This window comes from Ochotona curzoniae, unplaced genomic scaffold (genome assembly GCF_017591425.1).
Source record: "Ochotona curzoniae isolate NIBS_2020 unplaced genomic scaffold, NIBS_Ocur_1.0 contig_430, whole genome shotgun sequence".
In the NCBI taxonomy this organism is placed as follows: Eukaryota; Metazoa; Chordata; class Mammalia; order Lagomorpha; family Ochotonidae; genus Ochotona; species Ochotona curzoniae.
In genome coordinates this window covers 29,328,582-29,356,015 of record NW_024466219.1, presented here as the reverse complement: position 1 = coordinate 29,356,015, position 27,434 = coordinate 29,328,582, and the positions used below count along the sequence as shown (strand labels likewise).

Below are 27,434 nucleotides of genomic sequence, written 5' to 3'. Positions count from 1 at the left end.
GGTTTAGTGTGGGGGGTGGTTGAAGGAGGGGGGGGGTGGTGGTAATTGTGTATGGTGATTGGATTTTGGATTATTATTTGGGTAGGTTGGTTTAGAGTGTTGGGTGATTTAGGGAGGGTTTAGATTTTGAATTAGTAGTTGAAGGTGTTGGTTTATAATGGTTGTATTGGAGTTTGGTTTTTTAATTGTTGGAAGAATAATATTTGATATCTCATTTTGCAGATTAACAGTTAAAAACAATGTGCAGCAGATGGCAGACCATAAAAGTTTGTATTTAAGTAGTACTCACGTAACCTTCTGTGTGCTAAAGGAACTCAGACAAGTTGAAAGCATTGGACAGTGTATCAAGCTGGGTTTCATGTCAGTCTACTCTTCCCATGAGAGTGCATTATATGGGATGTTTCCTTTCACAGTGCCTTTTATTCTTGGCTTCACATATTACTCACAGCATTTATTTTTAAAAGAGTTGAGTAAGTCTAACAGATGGGTACTCACTGCTAGAGCAGGATGGAAGAATGTGCTGATCACCAAGTATGAGATTTACATTTACATTAAATTAACATTAGATACTATAGGAAAAAGACAAAGTAGGAGTTCCCAGATCCTACAAAATATTATGGCTAAGGAAACAGAGAACTCAAAAAAGGAATCCACCTCCAAGAAACAAATTCAGTATAGTAAAATAGAATTAAGTGCCCTGTCATTGGAAAAAAGTTTATTAATAACAAAGAACAAGTGGGACATTACACATTGTTTCTTTGGAGGTTAAAGTGCAGGCTATGAAATGGCATATAAAATAATGCATAAAATAGTGCAATCTTAAGGTGCCATTATTTTTATTACACATAGCCTATTTTTCTATGTCCATTTTCTCTCAAAAATCCAGCTGTAGTGACACCTTTCAGCTTATTTATTTAGGTATTACTTATACTCTGTTTTACCCATCTTTGGGGCTACATAGAATATTTCAACATTTTAACATACAGTATAATAGCGCATACATCTTGAAGCTACTAGAGATTAAGGCAAGCCCCTGCAAAGTTCAGTATGCCAAAAAAATGTTTTACAAAAAAATTCGCTTCCAAAACTGGTGGTTTTTAGACCTGATGGCACCCCAAGAGTCTTCAAAGAGTATGACTGCTCTGAATACATCCATGTTTGCTCAATTATTCCCAGGTTCTTTACATCAAAAGAGGAGTTTATGAAGCTAAACTTCAGATTATGTGAAAAGCAAGACAGCCAAGTCCATGTGAGAGAAGCAGGGATGGCCCGAGGAAGTGGGGCCAGTGCTCTTCCTTTCTCTGATGTGCCTTTCACATTTTATCCTTGTGGATAGTGTGGTACCATCATTAACTTATAGGTGGGGATGACCCATTGAGAGGCAGCCAAGGAAGCTGATGGGAATACTTCATGAAATGTGATACTAGGACAAGACAATATTAACAATGTAAAGGCAGGATGATTGTGTTTGGACGCTAATTTACACTTTCACATTATGTGTCAGTTTTAGCTAATTCAGGTAACCTGATCTGTTGAATCTTAAATATCACTACACTATCCAAAAAGCAAGTGTTAACAGTTGTCAAATAAGCATCCAACTAAGTAGTGTAGGACAATATCCTGTCATGTTAGCTAGATAGTCTAAGTGATCTTAAGACTTAATTGTAGTGTTATCTCCTGTCAGAATATTTCTGTATTAACAAATACAACTCAACTTTATGCTGTAGAAATCTGGATTTTGGAAGAGAGCATCTACCTTCTAATGCTTATTTGGATGTGAATGCTTATTATGAATGTCACAGACTATACATATATTTAGGGTAGCTAGATGTAGTTGAAAACAAATTCAGGAAATTGTTAATAATTCATCAACAATAAGTAACCCAAGGCTAATATCCCTTTGATGCATAAGGATCATACATTGTACACCTGTAAACATATACTTTGATACTTTAAAAAGTTCCAGAAAAGCAGAATATTAAAGGCCATAAGTATTCCAGTAGGCCTCCTCCAAAGACACGATAATATGGCTAAATCCCATGATTACAAAAATGAGACCTGCTGAGAAAACGAGTTCCAGACAGGGACTTTTATGGATAACCTGGGCTGACAAACATTTTTTGGAAACTGTTTATTTTAGAATTACCTTCCCAACAAACCATGAAACATTTGGGTATTACTTTATGGTTTTTCACTGAAAACATACTACATTGTTAAATGGAGTTTCCAAGTTAGACATAGAATTGATCAAAATCTAAGGACAATATTATGAAAGGATAATATTAAAAATGGAAAGGAAAAAGTTTCGCTTGGTAATATTAACCTAAAGGATGCAAAACCATGTCATGTTGGACGGATAAAAAAAAAACGTTGATAATTTTGTGCTTTTATTGAATAAATTCACCTGGGAAGGGATGACTTTCTATATTAACACCTAAACTTACCATATGTAACTGAAGCCCAAGGCAACAGTTGTTTAAAAGAACTTAACAGCCAGATAACTACATAATTTAGCACATAAAATAAAACAAGGACAGTGACAATTGGAGGTCTTAAAAATATACAACTGGGGAAGAAACCCCATTATACACCATTTGGGAGCTGTTAAAGTGACCACTCGGAAACGTTGAACAGTGCAAGACATGCTTTTCCAGTTACAAGCTCAAAACAGGAGTGCAAACAAAATTAAAGCTTTAAAGTCATAGGATAGGAAAGCTTGAAATGAATAGAAAGCTTTCCCCTCAGGTCATCCCCCATAAATTAAATGATCAAAATGCTTTGCTGTGTACAATTTTCTTCAAAGGCTACACTGAATTCCACATGTTGGGTCTCATATCCCGTTTAATCAGTGAGCAGGCAGTGAGAGGGAGGATCAGTATCCGCTCCTGGAGGTCTGACAAAGATCTGCGCCTTGGAATCTTGGGTTCTGCCTTAGCTTCTGAACCTGAACCTTACAGACAGAAAAAGCAATGGGCTTTAATAGTCTTTTGTTATAAAAATGGAGGGTAATGGACTAATAATCCCCCGCCTAAAGAGGCAAGCTATTGTGGTGTAAGATATTAAGCCTTGAACTAAGATGCTGCTCTAAAGAGTGGAGAGGTTCAAGATCAATACCAGTGCAAGAGCTTTTGAAGTGAGTTGACTAGGCAATGCATGCATCCATCCATGCAAATGTTGGACATGGCCCCAAAAGAGAACTAAAAACGTGTATGCAATAATTGGGTAAGTCCCTTGCCAGTAGTTTATAAAAATATATAGTCGATACTGTAGAGGCTCCTTCTACAGTCAATACTATGGAAGTCCACTGAAGTTACCCATTAGTTCAATACCAAAAAGCATTAACTACTTTTCAGACGTTCCAGACGAAGGTCACTTATAACAAAAAGTCAACTTTTTTTTTTTTTAAACAACATAGTGTCCATTTAAAAAGGTTTTTCTTTCAAGTGAACAGGACATTTTCTGAATTAACTTCTTGTCTATCAAGACTGGGTTTAAGATCCCTATGTAATGTGCATATTTGCAGAAACAAATAAACTTAAACATTATCTGCACAGAAAAAAAAAATGCTAACTCCTCAAAACATGATAGAACAGGTCTGGTTAGTACAAATCTATTGCAAAATAAAAAGATTCTGTGCATCAGTTCAACCAGGAGAAGCGGGAAAGAATGTCCCAACCTAAGAGTTCAAGTTGTATTCTGAAAGCCTAGAAGCCTCAGGGACACTGTATTGCTCAGTGTCCTGATATGCATAACTGCTTAAGCTACCAAGCTACATGTTCCTCTGGCATTAGAACCGTGTTCCAATTTACTTTCTATTCCGAAGACGTTTAGATTTCCTAAGTGAGTCTATGGCTTCTGCTGCCTTTTTTCGTTTCCGAGGAGATTCCTCATTCTGCCCAGGCCCTGATGAGTTTCCTACTGCACTTTCCATTACTTCTCGTAGTTTGCGTTCCAGCTCTGCCAGCCGTGCATTCTGTTCACCTATGATCTGGGTCTGCTCTAGCAGTTTCTGGTCTTGGTCTTGAAGCTGTTTCTGTTGTTCTTGCACTTTGGTGCGAAGCTCAGAAATTTCACGCCTGAGAACAGTCACGCCAGCACCATTTGTTTTAACCTGCTGCTGGAGTTTGGTAACCTCTTGTCTGGAAGGGTTTTGCTTAGAGAAGAGCTGCATTGTAGTCAGGGCTGCAGATGGTCCTGGGACTAGGGGGACACAATTTAATAAGATCAATTACTCAATCATCATTTAAAACATTACAAAACATTTTTAGGACCTAGTAAGAAAATAAAAGTAGAATTAGAAAACAACTACTTTATCTTGTACTATATAATCAAGCACAAGATTTTGAATATGTATAGACCTATTATCATAAGTTCATTCCACACTTATGTATATGCAAAAAAAATTCAACTTTAGCCAACTGGGGATTCCCTGTAAGAGTGGCTTACATCATACATGATGATCAGGAAGCATTTCTTCCCTCCTCTCTGAAGATTTCTTTACTTGAAAGGCAGACTGACTAGGGGAGGGGGGGATGTGGGGAAAAAAAGAAAGTGAGCTTCTATAGTTCACTTCCCAAATGGGCATAACAGCCAAAGTTGGGCCAGGCCCAGGCAAGGAGACAGGAATTCCATCCTGGTCTTCCATATAGGTAGCAGGGTGCCAAGTACTTGGGCCAGCTTCCACTTGCCAGGCACATTAGCAGGAAGCTGTTTCATAATTGGAGTAGCAGACACTTAACTGGCACCCACTATGAGATGACAGGACTGCGAGCAAGCAGCCAACAGCAGCTTAAACCAATCTGCTGTGTGTACAATGCCAGCTCCAGGGAAATTTTTTTCTTTTTTAACAAGATTTGTCTATTTGAAAAGCAGAGCAACACAGAAAAAGAGAGACCTTCCATCTGTTGGTTCATTCTCCAAATGTCAACGATAGCCCAGGCCGGGTGAGGCTGAAGCCAAGAGCTAGGAATGCCATCTAGGTCTACTATATGGATGGTCAGGAACTTAAGCCTTCCTCTATTTTTCCACGCACGTTATGGCAAGCGGAGCATCTGAGACTTGAACCAGTGCTCTGATAGGCAGTACTTGTGTTAAAACGGTGGCTTGACCTGCTACACAATATGCTGGTAATACAGGAAAATTCAGAAGCAGAATAAAATATGAACATACAAAACCACTGTTTTGCATGAACAGCCTATTTTAAAACCCTCTCTCCCAAAGGTTCTCTGAGGAATGAGCCAGCCCCGCTAGCCTTCCCTAGCCGTGATAATCTGGCTACTGTCTTCTTCCTCCCTCCGCTTCACCTTATCCAGCTTCCACTCACACATCAAGGCTCAGATCAATTCTTATCTCTTCTGACATCTCAGTCACATCAACCTGACCTTTCTTAAGATTCTGTGCACAATTGGCACTGAAAGGAAAAACACTATTTGAAAGGTAGAGTATCAGACAGAAAGAGATCTTTCAGCTTCTGATTTACCCCTCAAATGGCTGCCACTGGTTAGGACTAGGCTGGGCCAAAGCCAGAAGGCAAGAGTTCCCTTTGGGTCTCCCGTGTGTGTAGCAGGGGTCAAAATATTTGGAGAGCTTCCACTGTTTTCCCAGGTGAATTATAAGGGAGCTGGATTGAAGCGGATCAGCTGGAACTTAAATTGGTAACCCGATATGTGATGCTGACATCACATGTAGCACCTTAACTTAGTACACCACAACACTGGCCCTATAATTGACATTTAATTTAGTATTGCCTTTAAACATTTCTCCTTGCCTACAATAATGTGTTTTAGTATTTATTTATTTGAAAGGCAAAGAGTTGTGCATAACAAATACAAACCAGGGTCTGTAGTCCAATCACTAAAAGTTATTGGGGCATGTGTTTAGTACAACAGTTAAAGTGTTAAGATGCTGCTTAGCATGTCCACAGCCCACTACTGTAGAGCTTGAGTTTGCATCCCAGATGTGCTCTCAGTTCCAGCTTCCTGATGGTATGCACCTTGGGAGGCAGCAGCAATGGCCCAAGGGGCTGAGTGCCTGCCACCCATGTGGGAGACCTGTCCAGTCCTTGGCTCCTGCATTTGGGCTGGCTCAGTCCCAGCCTTTGCTGGCTTTGGGGAGTGAGCCAACAGATGGGAGAGCTCTGTTTCTACCTTTTAGATAAATGAATAAACATGAAAAAAGAAGTGTTAGTATTAAAAAAAAATTCTTAAAAGAAATGTTATAAATATTTGCTGACACAGAAAAGTTCAAGGTCTATAACTAAGGCGGGGGAACCAACCCAATCCAAATTGTCAAACTGTGTATGAAGGTTATTATATACTGAGCATGCTATAAACAAATGATACCTGGAGGAGAGCCTATGAGTCTTCCAGACACGTCTGATCCTGGCAATTTCCTCTTTAGAATTGGGACAATCTTTTCATCAAAGTATTCCATTGCCATGGAAGAAATATCCCTTAATTCCTGCAGTACTTCATGGGCTCGTTGAGGGGCTCTGGTAGAATTGACATACCTCAACACACGGTAAATCTCATCAATCACCTAAAACAAATTGTCATTAGCACTTTAGATTTTTTTTTTTTAAAGAAAACAACTGAATTAGCAGAAGTGATTGCGCTAGGGTAAAGGAATCAAGATAAATAAAATAGAGGCCTCGTCCTGAAAGAAATGACAGCATAGCAAGAAAGACATATACATACAAGTGACAGAGAGGGACATATAAATTATAAAAGAATGAACACAAGGGTAGAATGAAGGATTGCCCAAATCCAGACCCCACCAATCCTGCAGACCCAATTTGTTCCTCAAGTCCAGGGACTCAGTCTGATTTCACTGCCCTCAGGTTTGTTTATCTATCTATCTATCTATCCATCCATCCATCCATCCATCCATCCATCCATCCATCCATCCATCTATTATATGTTTATCTGAATGGAAGAGTGAGAGAGGAGAGAGAGAGCCAGACACCCACAGTTGGGCCCATTCAAGTGCTGTCTTCCCAGGGAGCTGATCAGAAGCAGGGCAGCCTGAACCTGAATAAGCTTGTGAGCTGTATCTTAGCTGCGTCTTAACTGCTGTGCTGGTATGCTGGCCCCTCGAGGTCTGCTATGGACTGGAATGATACCCCACTTCCCTTAGCATCACCAAAAGGTAGCCAAAAATCCTTATACCTTTTAATAACTATAATGGGAAAACATATACATAAATACATGGAAAACAAACAAGATTTTTGCAATTCTGCCTCCTAACTCTCTTGCTGGAACAGTAATTGAACTTTTTTGAGCATTTATGCTTACAGCTTTTGCTCTTATGAGATTATCATCAATAACTCTTGTGGTTTAAGCATAGATTTCAATATAATTTACAGCTGCAGAGATTCCACTCTGAATAACTTCTGTTTCAATGCTGTGTCACCAAAACCTCGAATCTCGTATTTCTGACTTCCATTTGTCCAGCTAGTTTTCAACTTTGGATCAATCTTAACGATGACCTAGTGTCTCTTCTGCTTTACCCAGACTACTGAGCATGGCTAGAGAAACACTGAATCTCGCAGAAGGGTACCAGGACAAACTCATTGCCCGTGGTATTTTCTAGCTTGATGTGTGCTAATCAGTGTTAACACAATTAAACTGTTCATAGTGGTAAGCCTGAGACTCTGGGAACAGGGCAGGCCTGCTGATTCTGACATGGGACACACAGGTGACACGTGCCAGCAGGTAGTTACAGTCAGGAGTGCTGGAAAGGGGCTGGCATTATGGTATAGCAAGTAAGCCAGTGCCAGTGATACCAGCTTTCCATAAGTGTTGGTTCAAGTCCCAGCTGCAACACTTCCAGTTCAAATCCCTGTCAATATGCCAAGTACTTGGGCAGCTGCCAAGCACAAGGAAGACCTAGATTAGGGTTCCAGGCTCTTGGCTTCAGCCTGATCCAGGCCTAGCTGTCTGGGCCCTCTGGGGAGTGAACAAGTGGATGACAGACTTTTCCATCTTTTGCTCTCTGTCTCCCTATAACTCTGCCTTCAAGTAAATCAAGGAACACAGGAAAGAAATTGCGGAGGATGGCAAGGCTTCAACAGTGAAAAGCCTAAGCAGGACTGGGCTTGCCAAGGGAGCAGTTGCAGAACAGAAGACTCAAAGGCAGAATTCAAGGCACTAGTGGTAAATTATATACTCATTTCTGACACTGCTGCTACTATATTGTTAGTTCATATTGGCAGAAAATACATTTTCCTCAATAACTAGTTGGAATTTCATGCTAAAAGTACTGCATATAGATATACAGAGATTTACAGAGAGAAGGACAAAAATCTTCCACCTGCTGGTTCACTCCCCAAATGGCTGCAACAGCTGGAGCTGAGCTAATCTGAAGCTAGGAGCCAGTAGCTTCCTCCAGGTCTCTAATGCGGGTGCAGGGTCTCAAACCTTTGGCTCATTCTCCACTGCTTTCTGAGGCCATAAGCAGAAAGCTGGATCAGTAGTGGAGCAGGTGGGAGCAGCCAGGTCATGAACTGGTGTCTATAAGGGATGCAAGTGCTGCAAGCCAGAGGATTAGCCAGTTGAGCTATCATGCTGGCCTCTTGCATATTTGCTTTAAAGGAAAAAAAATTTGGAAAACTTTTCTTTGGGATTTTATTAAATGTAAGTATATCCTATCTAAAAAGATATTATGCAAATACTGACTTCTTACTATGTACTTGTCACTTTTCAGAGCAATGGGATAAAAAACAGCAAATGTGCATAGAAAGTTCATATTCTCATGAAGGTGAAACAAGAGTAAAACAGAGCAGTGCATGAGGAAAATGGAGGCAAACATGATAATTTCTACTGCAGAGAGAAAACAACAGAGAGGTGGTTGGGAATGGCTTTTCTGGCATATTTAAGTAAGACTGGATGATAAGGAGGAATCAGTCAGTTGGTAATCTGGGGGAAAAGGCATTCAGGTGGGCAGAGTAACAGCAAAGGCACTATACATATATATACACATACACAAATAAGTAGGAATTTTTAAAAATACACATTTCCAAATAATTTTTATGAAAGCTAGTAGTAGTACATAGTATTTACACAAAATTAAGAAAAGAATAGGAGCCAGTGTGGTGGTGCAGCATGCTAATACTCCACCTGTTAGTGCTAGCATCCCATATGGGCACTGGTTCTCGTCCTTGTTGCTCCATTTCCAAACAAGTTCCACACTTGTGAACTAGGAAAGCAGCAGAGGATGGCTCAAGTCCTTGGGCCTCTAAACCCATGTGGGAGACCAGAATGAAGCATCTGGCTCTTAACTCTTAAGTTACTAGTCATAAGAAGCCAAAATTGGGGCATTTAAAGGCAGGGCTTTGGGAAAGTCATGAACTGAATCCTATGGCTCTTCTTAAGGAGACACTGACAGTGGGGCCTGCCTGACCTTGCAGAAGAACCTCCAAACTGTAAGCTAAGTAAACCTTTTCTTTTTATAAAATTAGCTGCCTTGGGCATTTAATCATAGTAACAAAAAGCTGACTAACACACCCAGTTTTATGACTAATGTAACAGGCTGGGAATGAGTATGATACAGATCCTATCCAGTAGAATATAATGACCTTGTGAAACACTCATAAACTGAAAGTATACTCAGACTATAATAAGTCCAATGTACAAGCAAATTATTCGCATAAAAACAGAGATAAGATTCCTTTGAGGGAAATGGGCAGGTCTAAATACACAGTAATGAGGAATAAGAATTTCAACCAATAACAGCAAACGAGAGAAGGAAGGGTATTTAGATGAAGGAGAGTGGCATGGAGCAATGAATGATGTGGATGGACAGGTGGAAGAAAGGCAGCTATTAGTTTGTAGTATTATCATCTATCAGAAATGTATTCTAAGGTTGGTTTAAAAAGATGTATTGTAAAATTAGTTCCTTTCCATAGCCCTTGTTCTTTTCAGAATGAACTTCAGATCCATGTATTATTCCACAGGGATCGCTGATACTCAGAATTATATCTATGAACTAATCTGTGAAATATTCTTTATTTTGTGTTCTAAACACATGTGAAAGCAAAGTATCTTTCTGTTTCCTCAGGTATCTATTTATGAAATCTTCATAATAGTGTATTTTCTGAGTAGGTTTAACAATTTTCTACAAATTACTTTAGCAAACAAAGCCATGAGAATATTGAGCCCTGGGACCAGGGGTGGCATTCATGATAGGGCTCTGCTTCACTAAGGTGCCTAGGAAAGCAGCAAAGGATAACCCAAGTGTTTGGCCCCTGCACCCATCTGGGAGATCTGAAAGCTCCTGGCTCCTGGCTTCGGACCAGCCCAGCTCTGGCCACTGCAGCCATTTGGGAGTGATCCAGCAGATGGGAGATGTTCTCCAACTCTCCTCTAACTTTTTCAAATAAATAAATCTTTATAATCTTCATGTATGCGTGTGTATGTGTATGTATGTATGTGTACACACGCACACACATATTTATAAGTAACCTCATCCCTCACTGTTTCTCTAATTTGTTTATTTTAGAAGTAGAAACAAAAATAAAAAAAAAGAGAGAGAGAGAGAGATAAAGAAAAATAGAGACGGTAAGCTCCCAGTCTTTTGGTTCATTTCTCTCAGATGCCTGCAATAGCTTTGCTTGAAATAGGCCACAGCTGAGAACACAGCTCAGGTTAAAAGGGGCAATGATCTAGCCACTTCAGTTATCACTTGAGCACATGGTACAATAGGTTAAGCATCCATCTGCAGTGCTGGCATCCCATATGGGTGCCCATTTGATTCCTGGTTGCTCCACTTCTGATTCAGATTCCTGCTAATATGCCTGAGAAAGCAGCAAAAGATGGCTCAAGTCCTTGGGCCCCTGCAGACATGTAAGAGAACCAGAAGTTCCAGGCTCCTGGCTAAAAACCAGCCCAGCTCTGGCTATTGTGGTCATTTGGAGCGTGAGCCAGAGGATCAAAACTGTCCTTCTATCATTGTAAATCTGTCTCTTAAATAAAAATAAAGCTTTTCAAAAAATTTTACTCCTTCAAAGGCTAACTTCTAGAATATTTCTCAGCCTTCCCCGTATTAATCTTTGTTTTTAAAGATTTATGTCTTATTCTTAGAAATGCAAATTTACAGAGAGAAACATCTTGTCTGCTGGTTCACTCCCCACCCAAAGTGGTCCCAGCCGCCGGAGCTGAGCCAATCTGAAGCTAGGAGCTTCTTATGGATCTCCCACATGGGTGCAGGATCCCAAGGCTTTGGGCCGTCTCCTATTGCTTTCCCAGGCCACTGCTTTTGAGCTGCTTGGGAGCTAGGTGGGAAGTGCCGCAGCCAGGACATGAGCACATGCATCCTTACGGGACCCTGGCTTGCAAGATGAGGATTTATCCACTAGATGACATTGTCAGGCCCAATAAATAAATCTTTACATCACTTAAAAAAAAATATAAAAGCTCTTGAAGTTTTAACTACAACCCAGGAGCAAGATCAGGGGAAAACAACAAAACCTGCCACAGAAACCATACAACAAATTTAGCTTATATGTGAGACTAAAGATAACTGCTGTAGAATGACTTATTAGCAGGAGGAAATTAAATACCTCATTATTTTGTGAAAATAGGAGGCTGAAAGTTTCAGAAGTATAAAGCAGTCACAATACAATACAAATACTGCAAGCTTTGTTAAGGCAGCAGTTTAAGTTTCAGTAAGATAAAAAGTACCAGTAACATAACAATAAAATATAATATTCTGAGTATACGTAATGTTGTTTTTTAGGTAAGAAACTGAAGGTTGGCATTTTGCAGAAGCAGTCGAAGCTAAGTATGACAGGATTTCTATATGAACAAAAACAAAATTTATCTTTTTAAAAAATTTCTAATGAAGTGCAGGTTTATAGGAGAAAAAAATAAATTAAGAAGAAATTATTGTGAAGCAATGATTAAGAAGACAGTTGAGACATGAAATGATAGTGAAGTTCTATCAAATCAATTCAGTTCTTCAAGCCTGTTTTCTTATCACGGAAACAGGCACAGTGATCCTGTTCTATCAATCACACATGCAGTGATGGCAAGTAAAAGAAGTCACACATGAAAGTACTCTCTGAAAATGAGAAAGGACCCATCTTCATCTGGTTTACTGCTCTGTCTTCAGCATCTTGACATACAAAGGTGCACACGTTTCTTACTTGAGTATGTGTTTTTAACAAGCTTCTCTAAGGAGCTGAAGTAAAAGCAAACCCGTTCACAGAAACTCAATCACAAGATAATTCAAACATTTCAAAAAGCACATCAAAAGTTTATAATTTCAGGTCTACCCAAGGTAATCCAACTGTTGTAGGTATCCAATTCTATTTTACCTTTCCTGGGATGAAGCAACAAAGATTTGAATCCACATACTTCATGAAAGTCATATTTAATAGTGACAGCCGTGTTTCGACAGCAGCAAGGATGTCTGCGTGACGAGCTAGTGAGTGATTTCTCCTTTCTGACTCTCTCCTGTAATGGCAATAACAATAAAACACAAGCATTAAAGCAGCACTGAGGGCCGCAATGTTAAGCAATCAAAATGCCTTAATGGCACAGTGTACTTTTACATGTTAGTACAGGAACCTTTGATGGGGTCATAATTCAATTGTAAGAAGAAACGAACCACTGTGTCCAGAAATCCTTGCCAAAGACTACTACTTGCTGACAGACCAGTTGAAAAAATTAAGTTCATTTTAAAGATCTAAATTAAAAAAAAATTTACTCTGCAAAAGCAGATTTACAGAGAGAAGTAGTGAGAGACAGAGAGCTATTCCACCTGCTGGCTCACTTCCCAAATGGCTGCAACAGTCAATCTGAAGCCATGAGCCAAAAACTTTTTCCAGATGTCCCACATGGTGCTGGGGCCCAGGGACTTGAGCCATTCTCCATTGCCTTCCGAAGCTATAAGCAGGGAGCTGATCAGAAGTGGAACAGCTGGGACTATAATTGGTACCCATATGGGATGCTGGCACCTACAGATGAGGATTCTTCAGCTAAGCCACCACCACAGTCTACAATTTCTTTTTATTTATTTATTTTTTACTATGTCAAGTCTAATGGCTATTAAGAAAACCAGATGAAGAATTACATATGAATGTGTACTAAAACATTTGTTTTTGGTCATAAAATTTAGCTCTTTGAAACTTAAAATAGTTTTGTTAGGAAGTCAAGGGGCCTGCACTGTTGTATAGCCTGCTAGGCCTTTGCATGCAACACCCTTATCCCATATGGGTATCAGTTCAGGTCCTGGTGGCTCCACTTCCAATCCAGCTCCCTGTTTATGACCTGGAAGAAGTTCCTGGCTTCTGGCTTTAAACTGGCCCAGCTTTGACCATTGTCACCATTTGGGGCGTAAACCAGCAAACAGAGGTTATCTCCTCTCTCTCTATGCCTTTCAAATAAAAATAAATATATCTTTAAAAAACACTTCAAATATAATTATTTTAAACTACATAATCTAATGGAGTTCAATTTATTCAGAATCCTACAGCCATCAGAATTATCCAATATAAGAACATTTTTATTACCACAGAAATGCTATAACCATAAATCCCTCCCCTCCCATTCTTTCAGCCCCTAGCAATTACTAAGTTATTTTTGCATCTATGGATTTGCCTTTCCAGAACATTTTAGAAGAACGAAATCATACAGTACATGGCATTTTGTGTCTGGCTTCTTTCACTTAGCACAGTTTTCAAGGGTCATTTATTTTGTAACATGTTTCTTTTTATTTCTAAAACATTTAGTTGAAAGGCAGATTAATATATATAGAGAGAGAGATGGGGAGAGAGACAGAAATATCTTTTGTCTCTTGATACTCTGCAAATGGTAGCAAACAGCTGGCTGGCCAGTTTTAAGCCAACAGCCTGCAACTCCACGCAGGTCTCCCTTACTGGTGGCGGGGGCCTAAGCACTTGGGTTATCCTTTGCTGTTTTGTTAGGTGCATCAGCAGGGAGATGGACAGGAAGTGGGGCAGCCAGGACTCAGATCTTCTCTGGGATGCTAATGCTGTAGGTGACCTTAACCTACTGCGTCACAACACTGGCCTCTCTGGCTTGCTTGCTGAAAACCAATGGAAGAGATGAAGGCTTATTTTCTGAACTCTAAATTCTGTTTCACTGAACTATGTCTATCCTTAAATGGCTACCATACATACCATTGATTATTGGGAAATATGAGTCCTCCAACATTATTGTTCTTTTTCAAGACTGTTTTGAGTCTCTTTCCAAAAAATTTTACTATAAACTTCTCAAGTTCTGCAATAAAAAGAGCTGAGATTCTGAATGTGGAGCCAATCTGGGGAGTACTGATACATCACTAGGAAGTCTTCTAACCCATGAACATGGACTAGTCTTAAGTTTTTAATCTTTTCAACAATGTTTTATAGTGTTCAGTGTAAAGTCTTATACTCACATCATATTCATTAGCAAGTACTTTATTTTTTGATACTACTGTAAATAGAATTATACTTTAACTCATTTTTTATTGCTCACTGCTAGTGTTTAGAATGCTAAACCTATTAATGAATAAGCTCTAACAATTATTTAGTGTATTTTTCATATGTAAGATCATATCATCTAGAAAAAGTTTTTCCTCTTTATCCCACTTGGATGCCTTTAACTTCATTTTCTTGCTCTTAACTGTCCTACTAGAACCTCTAGTAAAATACTAAACAGAAATGGACAGAGTTTGCAAATCACAATAGAAATCTCTAACTATGATCTATGAGTCCTTTGCTGCAAAAACGTGGAAATCACTCAACATGTAAATCTTGAGATTGAAAAAAAATAAGGTTAGAAGTAAAATCCCTTACTAAATTAGTCATAGTTTACCTTGGGAGTTGTGCTTTAACTTGTTTCTGACATAGATTGTGGTACCTCTCCACTTTCAGAAATCCCTGATTCAACATTCTCTGACAGACCAAGTCCATTCTTTTACAAACCTGTAAGAAGAGAAAAGAAGACAAAAATCAGTAACTAAATTAATAACAATTAACGTAAAGAAAAACTGATGGCTGAATGTTCTCTGTGACTATATTGTTCCTTAGTTGGCTGCTTTGGTCTCTCTGTTGTCTGAATTTTAAAATCAGGATTCATGGATGAATCCCTCATACCACATAACTTCTATGGCATCAGCAAGAAGTTCATATTATGTGTGGTAAAGAAATTTACTTGGCATCTCATGAAGAAATCAGTATTATGTGTGGATAAAATTTACTTTAGGTGCTTATTGGATATTCTGAATGTAAAACTACTATTACAGTCAGAGATCACAATGCTTAAACCAGTGAAACAAGCAACTTGCAGATTTTTAATAGTTCAAAACAAATAACTATTCTAGTGTGTATATACACACATATATATACAAACATATAGGCTGCGATAATAAAACTGGGGTATTTATATTCAACTTGAGACTAACCTCTTAAAATGTTTATATAATCTGTTATCAAAATGACAATCTTACTTCTAGTGATGTACTTGAGTTTTATATCCTATGATGGTCAAGGCCTTTATGCTAGATACCATTACACCCTCCAAACACTAACTTGTGCAGCAGAATGTGAATGCCTCAGGATTAGAAGTCAGATTGCCTAAAGTTGAGTTTAATCTGTAAGCATTCTTGTAAAAGTCAGCTACCATTTGAAAGCCTGAATTATGTACCTGTGTGGATAACAAAGTCACAGAGAAATCATTAAGAATAAATAATACTTGCTAAACAACTTGGTAAACTCTATAGTGTTACAGAAAAGATTTAAATAAATTTTATCTATGTACTAACTTGAAAACTTAGTTCTATTTATTATATTTTTTAAAGATAATCTATCATCTTCCTTTTTTAAAAAAGATGTACTTTTTATTGGAAAGTTAGATATACAGAGAGGAAGAGAGACAGAGGAAGATCTTCCATACACTATTTCACTCCCCAAGTAGTCACAATGGCTGGAGCTGAGCCGGTCTGAAGCCAGGAGGCAGGAGAGTCACGCCTCCAACGTGGATGCAGGGTCCCAAGGCTTTGGGCCATCCTTAACTGCTATCCCAGGCCATAAGCAGGGAGCTGGATGGGAAGTGGGGCTGCCAGGACATAACTGTCAACCATACGGGATCCCAGCACATGCAAGGTGAGGATTTCCACCACTAGGCTATCGCGCTGGGCCTCCTATCATCTTATAAGGCAGAGATACAGCTGTTATCTGCTGGTTTACAATCCAAATGCTGAGCCAGGAAATGCCTGGAAGCCAAGGACTGAATTCGGGCAGCAGGGATACAATCACTTGAGCCATCACACGCTAATCCCTGGTGTGCATTGAGAAGTTGAAACTGGAATTGGAGCTGGGGACCTAAACTCTGGTATGCTAACATGGGTTGTGAATATCCCAGCTGCAAGGACAACACCTTTCCCCTAAATTTTTATTTATTAATTGATTTGTTTACTGTTAATCAAACTCGGTATCTTTTTCTTGAGCATGCAGGAACAAAAAATTTTGGCAAAATGAGTTGAAATTTAAAAAATATCAAATGCCATGGTTTGGATATGGTTTACATGTGTTTCCCCCCAGGGCTCACGTGTTAGAATCTTACTCCTCAGTGTGGCAATGCAAGAGACCAACTGGCAGTAGTGAGGTCACTGGGATTAAGGTTTATTTTTTGTGGGATTCCAGTTAGTTACTTTGAAAGTGAGTTCTTAGGGGCCTGGCACAGTGGCGTACCGGCTAAAGTCCTTGCCTTGAATGTGCCAGGATCCTATATGGGTGCTGGTTCTAATCCCGACAGCTCCACTTCCCATCCAGCTCCCTGTCTGTGGCCTGGGAAGGCAGTTGAGGACGGCCCAATGCACTGGGACCCTGCACCCGCGTGGGAGACCGGAAGGGTTCCTGGCTTCGGATTGGCTCAACTCCAGCCGTTGTGGCCACTAAGGGAGTGAACCATCGGACGGAAGATCTTCCTCTTTGTCTCTCCTTCTCTGTGTATATTTGCCTTTCCAATAAAAATAAACAAATCTTTGAAAAAAAAAAACAATCCTTTGGAAAAAAACCCAAAAAACTATCAGCTAGTGCTGTGGCATAGTGGGTGAAGCCTACCTGAAACACCAGAATCCCATATATGTGTAAGTTGGAACCCCAGCTGCTCCGCTTTTGATCCAGCTCCTTGCTAGTGCAACTGAGAAGTGGTGATGATCCAAGTGCTTGGGTCACTGCACCCATTTGGGAGACCTGGAAGAAGCTTTTGGCTCCTGGCTTCAGCCTGGCCATTGCAGTCAACTATGGGGGTGAACCAGCAAATCATCATTAACTCTTTGAAATACATACATACATCTTTACTTTTAAAGAAGATGTATGTATATAGTTGAAAGGCAAAGTTAGGGAGAGAGGGAGAGATCTTCCATCTGCTGGTTTACTCCCCACATGGCCACAAAAGCTGGGGCTAGACTTGACAGAAGTCCAGATCTCCTATGCAGGTGGCAGGGTCCCAAGTATTTAAACCATTTTCTGCTGCTTTCCCAGCACAGTAAAGTGAAGCAGCTGGGAATTGAACCAGCATCACATGGCATGCCATTACTGTCAGTAGCAGCTTAACCCATTGTGCCACAGCACCAGTCTTCAAATAAATAACTAAGAGTAAATGAAAGCCTCTACTTGATGTATAAAGTAATCAGATGGATAGTTAGCTGTTTGAGAAAAAAACTGGAGGCAGGCATTTTTCCTAGCTATTAGAATGTCTGCATTCATACTGGGTTTGAGTCCCAATTCAATACAGCTTCCTGCTGATGGAGACCCTGCGTACAGTGGGGCATGGTTAAGTAGCTGGATCCTGGAGTTCTTGGTTCAGTTCTAGCTGTTGTGGGCATCTGGGGAGTAAGCCAGCGGATTGGAACTAGCTGTTAAATATACACACCCACTAAATATACACACACTTAAAGACTGAGGTAACTTTTAACCTTTTAGAAAAATACTTGTTTCTGTAGACTGCACCCTTGCTGATAATTTTAAGTTTAGCTCTCTATCAAAAACAGATGGAACTTGATGTCCTTTCTTTCTTCCTGTTCCTTAAGATGCTTTTAACACCAACTACTTTAAAAAATAAATCGCAGAGAAGCATCAGGAAGATCAAGAGAAAATCTGGTTTCAGGGATTCTCGAGATGTTACCACCTGTTACACAATGTACTTGGGCAACATCATGTGAGTCACTGGGGCTCACAGGGATTTACAAGGCTGTCAAGCTCTTTCTGGTCAGTTTGCAAGTTGATTTATTCATGTTGCGATGTCAGCTTCAGCTATGTGGCAATGCTGCAGCAGCAGACTAGAGCAGACTGCAGCAGGCCCTTCCCAGGAGTACAGGGAGGGACCTGAGGTGGTAGGCGGCAGTCAGGCAGCCAAGAGAACAAAGGTGGAGAGCTGGGTGTGGGGATTTTAATCACCTAGAAACAACCGAATATGAGTGCCAACTAACAGCCGTGCAGAAGTACTGTATGGAAGCCGAGAATATGAACAATTAGATAAGACCAATTAAGGAAGACACGACATGGTAAAAGATGTGAATTAAAGTTTGAAGGAGGAATCCTAAGAGGGCTGCTGAAGTGGAGATGCTGGTCTGTATGAAGGCAAAGCTGGGAGTGAAGAAACCACCAGAAACCAAACATTTCTGAAGAGAATCAGTTATGTGAGCAAAGGCAGAAGGGATGATATCTCCCCAGGCTGTGAGGCAGGTGTCTGTGAAGTAGTGAAGTTGCCATCTGGGACACTGGAATCCTGTTCTGGGAGTGCCCACGTGTGCGTCCTGCTTCTGCACGCAATCCTGCTTCCTGCGAATGAGCACCCTCAGAGGGAGCAGTGACAGCGAACTATCTGGGTCCCACCCAAATGGGAGGCCAGGATCAAGTTCCTGGAACTCGAGTCTTTGGGGAATGAAGAAAGGACTCTCTTTGTCTCCCAAATAAAATAATTAAAAGTTTGTAGGAAAATGGAATAATAATAATAATAATAACAACAACTCGGAGGCCAGCACTGTGCATAGCAGGCTAAGCTTCTGCCCATGCTCCAGTAGCTCCCTGAATGTGCCATGTGCCATGGGAAAAGCAGCAGAGCATAGCTCCAGGCCCTGCCCCTGCACCCACATGACAGACCTGAAGGAGCAGCTTAATCAGCTGTATCACAGTGCCAGCAGTGCCCGTGCCCACTGCAGTCATTCTTAGCATTGCAGGACACATGCTGTACAATGAGAAATCTGTGATTTCAGTTGTTAAATCTAACCCTTAATATCAAATCTTGATTATAAAGTGGATATTTTTTTAAACATATGGTACTGGAATAAACTTAGAATATATGGCACCTAACAGCTGAAAACAATTTTTTTCCCCCTCAGATGCTTAGCTACTTTGGGATATAGTATTCTGGATTTCTTCAATTTTGTTTAAGATATGGTAGAGATTTTGGATGTTTTATCACCTTAATAAACACAGTTTTGAGGGGAGGGGAGGAAAGCAGCACTGCTATAATATACATGAGGAGTCGGTAAAAAAAAATTTCATTTAAAAAAATGTCAAAATATAAAAATGGTTTAAGGGCTGGTGCCATGGCATAGTAAGAGAAAGCCTCCACCTATAGCACCAGCATCCTATGTGGACATCAGGTGAGGTCCTGGCTGCTCCACTTCCCATCCAGCTCCCTGTTTAAGGCCTAGGAAAGGAGCAGAGAGGATGGCTCAAGTCCCTGGGTCCATGCACCCACATGGGAGACCCAAAAGAAGCTCCTTGCTCCTTGCTTTGGATTGGCTCAGTTAGGGCTGTTGTGGCCATCTGGGGTAAACCAGCAGATGGAAGATTTCTCTCTGTAACTCTGCCTTTCAAATAAAAGAAAATAATTCTTCAACAAAATGCTATAACTTTAGAAATAAGAGCCTTAAAAAATAAAGCCTTTGGGCCGGCGGTGTGGCCTAGCGGCTAAAGTCCTCGCCTTGAAAGCAGGGATCCCATATGGACGCTGGTTCTAATCCTGTCAGCTCTACTTCCCATCCAGCTCCCCGCTTGTGGCCTGGGAAGGCAGTCCATTACAGCCCAATGCTTTGGGACCCTGCACCCGTGTGGGAGATCTGGAGGAGGTTCCTGGATCCTGGATCCTGGTTTCAGACTGGCGCAGCACTGGCTGTTGTAGTCACTTGGGGAGTTAATCATCGGACGGAGGATCTTCCTCTCTTTCTCTCCTCCTCTCTGTATATCTGGCTTTGTAATAAAAATAAATAAATCTTTTAAAAAAAAACTTTATACCTTAGGATCAAGGAAACATTGCAATAAAATCCAATTTGTCAGATACATTCTTTGGCACTCTGCAGTTATCAAATGAATTGAGAACTCAATATTGTTCTCCACACAAGTCAAAGCTGTAATTAAAGGTCACACCACTTGTGAGACCTGTGACCTGAAAGGAACTTAAAAACACGAGAAACCTCTCCTTTCTTTGCACAATGAGAAAGCTGAGATTTAAAAAAATTTATATGATTTGTCCAAAGGCATCCAATTTTTAAGAGATAGAAGTGAAATTCTAGATCCAGGTCTTCTAATTTCTGCCTTTTTAAATTAGTGATCTGGGGGAGGGGAAATCCCAGAGCCTATGGACCTGTGCCATAAAGTATAAATAAATAAATGAACAAATGAGGAAGTGATCCGCAGCAACATGAAATGAGATGTTTAAACCAATCATTTTGAGTTGATTAGTTTTAACCAGTGTTTTGTTTCTACAAAAAGTGCTGACAGCAGAATGGAAAGTAAGCCATCTTCAAGAATTTCAAGGACGTAAGAGTTTTCATCATACCACTTATCATCATCTTCCTATTGTCTTTTCCAAGTTCAAAGCGAAAAAACATCTAAGTCTAAATTATAGGACATTTTACAAACATCTCTGGCATGGATCTCCAAAAATTGAATGTTATGAAAGAAAAAAAAAAATAGCAGGGTTCAGTTGTAGATTAAGAAGTCCAACCCTTAATTAGATACAGTGACACACACACCCCTCCCAAAAGAGCTTTATATGAGAACATTTTGGGGGCAACTGAGAAATCTGACTATAAACTACAACATTAAATGTCCTGGAAGTGATGATACTGTGATTATATTAAGTATTAAGGGATAAAGTAGTCTTAAATTGTTAAATTTTTATCGTGTTAGTCAACTTTCAAACGGTTTAGTGGAATATACTGATGAGATACCTCTGTACATGCAAACACAAAGAAATTAGGGAAAACAATCATGCAAATCAATGGGATAAAGCAAATGTGCAAAAAGTTAGTGATAGATGAAAAAAAGGAGAAAGGAAGAATAACTTTTGGGGGGGGATGACCTGCATTCCTAGTCTGCTTTACAGAGGAGCTGAGCATGCACAGAAACAGCAGCTTCCTGCGCTACTTTACGTGGCTATTCTGTAAATGCCACACAAGGTTCAGGTCACCTTATCAATATTTATTCTCACAAGTTTAAGTCACTCATTTTCTTAAGACATTTTTGCAAAATGTTAAACATAATCTGGGATAAACTAAAAGAGAAAAAACTGCTAATATCTCGGAGGATTAGTGACAGATTTTCCTACTCTTATATAATTTACATAGAAAACACTTTTATTTCAGTGGCATAATTTCTCACAGTTTAGTCCAAGCAGTGAAATGTTTTAAGAAATACTTCATTTATTCAACCAAGGTTGAATACTTATTATATAGTTCTAAGGCCAAAAAGATTCTTGATGAAAAGATTTAAATTGAGTACAAAAACAGGTTTCTAACAAAAATAATTTGAGTATAAGTGACACGATGATACAAAAGAGACTTGAAATTCTAAGTTCAGGGAAGAGTCGCTAATGCTTCACGTTTATCGTGAAGGTACAGACATAGGAGGGAAAAAGTGTCTGCAAAGTCCCAAGATGTTTGGGAAAATATAAAGCTAAATGTTTGCTGCACTCAATTTTAAGTGCAAGACACTAGAAAGTGGGTAGTAAGAGATAATCTCCATCAAAGATTATCACATGCTCCCAGTCTCAAAAAACCATGAAATTAGAACCATATGCATAGGCCATCCTTTTAATATAAGATCTTTTTCAATATTGTAAGAATTGACACAACCAAGAGTTTATCAAGGTATATGGAGATCTGGTTTCTTTTACAAAACAACAATGGTAAGAAATGAAAAACTTTCATTTTCAATGTCATTATCTGTTCTCCTCACCAGAAACCGTACGCTCTGCAGGTTCTCATGTAGCTTTTCTGCACTGGTCTACAGAACTGGAGTGGTAAGGAGGAGTTTAACCAACAAATTTATACCTTTGTATTCCCCAATTCAAGCTCACCTTAATCCCTCTAAATCACCCTTCTCTAGTTACTTCATTGTGTTATGTCACTGCTACTCCAGGAACTGTTCTTCCACCTTGACTAGCTGGATAAAACCTGCCTTGTCTGATGAAATCCTTGGGTAAATACACTCTGTTATGATGACGCTGTAGAAGGGGCTCCATGAGGACCCCTCACTGACGCTCAGATCAACAGGAAGGATGAACTTCCCCTAAGAGCCAAAACATTATAACTTCTTCCCAATAACTAAGATTCTGGGGACAATACCTGACAGTCTTGACTGATATATTTTGTAAGCGAAGATATCAGCAGTTTACAAATGGATAACTGATTTCAAATAAGGAACAGAAGAGAATGTTAAAGATGAAGCCCTCTGTACAACATTCACATCAGTATCATTGTTGTTGTTCTAACCGGAGAGGATCAGAAACAACAGTGAATACGAGATCTTTCAACTTCTTTAGCTTACACAATTCTGACCAGAAAACTGAAGCTCAACATACTTTGATGGATGCCAAAACTGGTGTGCCCAGATAAGCTGCAGATATGAGCCAAGCTTTCAGTGGAAATTTTTAAAAAGTGGTATTAATATCCTGAAGAAAAAGCAGAATCAATGGCTGTTCTCCTCTTGCACCTGCAGGGATCCCATCTGGAAGCCGGTTCTAATCCCAGCAGCTCCACTTCCCATCCAGCTCCCTGCCTGTGGCCTGGGAAAGCAGTAGAGGACGGCCCAAAACCTTGGGACCCTGCACCCATGTGGGAGGTCGGGAAGAAGCTCCTGGCGTCTGGCTTTGGATCATTTCAGCTCTGGCTGTTGCAGCTACTTGGCAGTGAATCAGTGGACAGAAGATCTTCTCTGTCTCTCCTCTCTCCTTTCTAATAAAAATAAATAAATCTTAAAAAAAAAAAAACCCACATAGTGGCATAGTGAGCTATATCTCAGCCAGCTCCACTTCCCATCCAGCTCCTTGCTTGTGGCCTGGGAAAAGCCAGGCGCTTCTTCCAGGTCTGTCACATGTGTGCAGGGTCCCAAGACTTTCAGCCATCCTCCACTGCTTTCCCAGGCCACATGCAGAGAACAGGATCAGCTGGGACATATGGAATCCCAGTGCTTGCAAAGTGAGGATTCAGTCATTAAGCCATTGTGCCAGGCCCCAACAACAGTTTTTGGAGAAGTTCAAGGCTTTTTATTTATGGACTCTCTGGAGGGCTAAAGAGCAATGAAACCCCCAGCTTGCTGGCAAAAAAATGCCCGAGAAAGCTTCTCCAGAATTTTCCCCTACCACGACAATTCCTGCTCATTCTTCTTCCCAAACAAGGGCAAGTTTGCGAGGATTCTGAAGGAAAACTAGGTGTCCACCTTGCAATCCTGACTGGCTCCTTTCAGAAGTTTGTTTGCTTGTCAATCAAAAAAATCTTCATGGGGTGGCCTGGCATGGCAGCCTAGCATCTATAGTCCTCACCTTGCACACCCTGGGATCATATATGGGCATTGGTTCTAATCTCAGCGGCCCTTCTCATCCCGCTTCCAGCTTGTGTTTCTGGAAAGCAGTTGAGGACAGCCCAAGGACTTAGGACCCTGCACCCATATTGGAGACCTGGAAGAAGGTCTCTTTGGATCAGTGCAACTCCAGCCTTGCAGCTACTTGGGGAGTGAATCATCGGGAATCATTGGATGGAAGATCTTCCTCTCTGTCTCTCCTCGGCTCTCTGTATATCTGACTCTTCAATTAAAAATAAGTAAATCTTTAAAAAAATTGTGCTCATCCAAGTAACTAAATATACAGGAGCACTTCAAACCATTTCTGTATAACCAGTGCTTTCTAAGCTCTGGGGATATTCTTGGAGCAATATTCAAGAAAAAAATTATGAACTAGCCCGTACAAATATCTAAAAATATTACAGCAATTTCAGCTTAGAGCAAATCTTCTAAAGAAAATACCAAACTAATAAATACATGGATTATGAGCCTGTCTATAAATTAGGTGCTAACAACAGTTACAGCTGAAGTCCTAAAGAAGCAGGTAAACTGGAAACAAAAAAAATAACTGAACAACACATAACAATATACAGACTAGCTCACCACCTGCCAAACAGGTGACATTTAGCTTCACGTCAGCTATTCTAATCTCAGATAACATTCAAGCATACCCAGTCTAACTCCTTTATCTTACAAAGGAAGGAACTTTATACACCAGGTAGTAGCACATATACTAAAGTTTCCTGAATTTTTTTTTTTTTGGTTATCAATTTTTTAGGTATAGTCACTTCAACTGAAAAACGGATTAAGCACCTATCAGAGCTCCCGTCTCTTGACTGCCAAGCCTAGAAACGATCATAATTAAATTTACGCTGACATCTAGTGGCAGGAAAGAATACCTTTCTTCTCTAATGTTACCGGAATTGTACCTTTTGACGGAATTGTACCTTTTGACGCCAAACCTTGGAATTTACAAACCAGGCACTTCCAAAACCCCACAGGAGATTATCCATTTACCCTATTTAAAATTAAAAATTACCTATTAAAACCTCAGTAAAGAAAGGAATAAGACAATAGTTCCCCCTTAGCAGAAAACTGCATTTGCAAATGTAACATTGCATAAGCTCTTTGGGGGGTGGGGAAGGGAGGAGTGATGGTGGTGACATAGTGAATTCCAAAAAAAATCTGTGTGTGAAGGTATAACCTTAAAGATAACTTAAAAAGGTCAGAAGAGCCAACTGCTTAAAGATTAAGCATGCATACACTATCTCACTTGTTACTGAAAGGGATGTCATTTACAAATAAATTAGGCAATGTGTTTTAGTTGTCTCCTTGTACAAAATAGTTTCTCCCCTTTAATAATGCTTTATTTTAAAAAAGGTAAAAAGACAACCAAAGAAACCTTCACAACTGCCCACAGCATTTATAAAGCATAACTGAAGATTCCAAGCTTTACAAAGCCATTGTTTGGCTGAATGGCTCATTTCAATCATGCTAGGCCCAACTTCCAGTCCGTGAACGTACAGCAGGAATTCAGATCAAACACCATTCTCTGCAAAAATTGTAAGGACTATTTAAGATTCCATATGAGACCCTCTGGAAAAATCAGGGAAATTTTTGAAATATCTATTTTCAGCCCATCCTATAGACTGTTGAAACGTTATGGTGACAAGGAAAAAAAAAATCTATGCATGTAAAATGATATTTACAACTTTTTCTTCTAAAAATAAATATTCATTCCTTTTAAAAAACACAATATAATCTAAGCTAGAGGTGCAAGACTAAAATATGGCATATTGATGAATAAGAAAATGCTATACACAGCACATTCAGAAATATGTCTTTGTCCTTTCAAAAACAATCTGGAGTGCCGATCTAGCCTCTACAGACTCGGTTCGCAATCACTTCACAACGTCCATTTCTCTCAGTCCGCTTACCACTTCAAGATAAATGCTCGGAATGGCAGTGAAATATCTGGCTGAACTATGACATTTCATCAAAGCTTCAGATACATCACTGGCATGCAGTACCATCCCAACGGCAAATTTATAAGTTTAAAAAAAACCATGGATTCAACCTACGTGATTTTAAGGTACAACCCCCTCCAAGCTAGTTAGTGGGTGTCAATCACTAGTTAGTGACTTTTAATTGCGAGAGGACAAGTGGGGAGGGGGAAGAGAACCCTTGAAGAGGCAAGTTGCTTCAATAAGAACGGGGCACGGATGGAGCCAAACCGGGATGGGCATTTGCTAAGGGATCTCCTTTAGTGGTCAACCAGAGCCCTGGGGTTGGATTCTTCAGAACCGGAATTTGGGAGAACTGCCCGATCTTACTTTTCTCCAACAAGGGAACTTGGGTGGTTGGGAAAACAATACGCTATTCTTGCAAGAGAAACCAAACCTGGTCGAGATTATCTGCCTACTTCTGAGTTCTCTCCCCTCTACCCCCAACCGCGGACTGGGAAGCGGCTGTATAAATACAAAAGGGCAGGCAAAGACCCCCTGCGGGACGCGCTGTCAGCTGGGCACACCGGGCAACCCAACTCTGCTCACTTCGGGGCGGGTGGCCAGAAGCCAGCCTAGGGCCAAGTGACCTCGGGAAGCCGCCCCCCGGGGGGCCCAGCCCACTCCCGCAGACCGTCGCTGAGGGACAGATTTGGGCGGGAGGGGTGCGCACCCCGGGATCCGGCACCGGCTGGGGCTCGCGGGGGTGCTCTCCCTGGGGAACGCGCTCCTTTCCCCCAGCCCCGGGGAAATGGCGGAGGGGACCCACGGGGGCCTCACCAGGCGGAGCTGGCTAATTTCGTCGTAAGACATAAAGCTGAGGATGTTCTCGATGGCTACGATGGGCAGCGCCACCAGCGTGTTGTTTTGAGGCAGCTGGTCAGGAGCCAGCGCCGGCACTGGGGACACCTGGGACCCCGGCTGCGGGGTCTGGGACGGCGCCGGTGGGGGCTGTCGTTGGACACAGCCCGGGGCCGAAGAGGAGCCACCGTCGCTGTGGCCGCCGCCTCCTTCCTCAGCCATCCTCTCCTCCGACGCTGCCGCCATCTTGGGAGTTTGATTCCTTCCCCCACTGCAAGGGGAACAGGGACACTTCCTTTGCGTCACTTCCTCCTCCTGCAGCCGCCAGGGAGGGGTACCTGGAGGAGAAGGAGGAGCATTTGGGGATGACCGGCAGCAGGAGAGGCGTGCGTTTGGGTGGATGCCCCAGAAGAGTAGTTGTTATCTCCTCTTTCTTTCAAAAGTAGAAACTACTTGAGGGCATCTGTTCAAAAAACTTCATCCTGGCAGTCTTACCCAAAGAGGTTCCTGACAAAGGTTAATACTATCTTCTAGTAAGTATTAGATGGAATATCATCTTTTTCAAGCATAGTAATAATCGCGTTAAATAAACAGGGATGAAATATCGTTAAAAACTGCAACATGAAAATATGGTAAGGAGAAGAAGTCAGATGGATCACCTAGTATGGGACTCCATTTCTATGAATTACCTGGAACAGGCAAATCCATGAAGACAGAAAGATGGTAGAGACTGGGGGTTGGGAATGAAAAAGAGAAAGTAAATCCACGTGGGTACCGGATTTGGCAGGGGAATTGATAAGCATGCCCTTAAGTTAGGTAGGGGTAATGGTGGGACA

The 27,434-nt window shown here is 40.8% G+C and overlaps 1 protein-coding gene across 2 annotated transcripts; it reads right to left on the bottom strand.

Annotated features, from left to right (window-relative positions):
- Positions 1-462: 462 nt before the first annotated feature.
- FBXO28 (F-box protein 28) lies at positions 463-26,850 on the bottom strand. 2 transcript variants are annotated; one of them, XM_040985747.1, is made up of 5 exons: positions 26,578-26,850; positions 14,817-14,926; positions 12,314-12,452; positions 6,342-6,537; positions 463-4,200 (listed from the first exon to the last, which is right to left on the bottom strand). In XM_040985747.1, exons 1-5 carry the CDS (start codon positions 26,842-26,844, stop codon positions 3,806-3,808), a joined length of 1,107 nt encoding a protein of 368 aa, XP_040841681.1. In that variant the 5' UTR covers positions 26,845-26,850; the 3' UTR covers positions 463-3,805. The 2 variants fall into 2 exon arrangements, with proteins under 2 accessions (XP_040841681.1, XP_040841682.1); XM_040985748.1 differs by lacking the exon at positions 6,342-6,537 and having other exon boundaries at positions 4,088-4,200.
- Positions 26,851-27,434: the final 584 nt, after the last annotated feature.

Excerpts from the sequence above, each read along its gene's own strand:
- FBXO28 (XM_040985747.1), bottom strand. The coding sequence starts at position 26,844 with ATGGCGGCAGCGTCGGAGGAGAGGATGGCTGAGGAAGGAGGCGGCGGC. Across the intron at positions 12,453-14,816 it reads GTTAAAGCACAACTCCCAAG|GAGAGAGTCAGAAAGGAGAA; the intron begins GTAAACTATGAC and ends TTGCCATTACAG. Across the intron at positions 6,538-12,313 it reads GTTGCTTCATCCCAGGAAAG|GTGATTGATGAGATTTACCG; the intron begins GTAAAATAGAAT and ends AATTTGTTTTAG.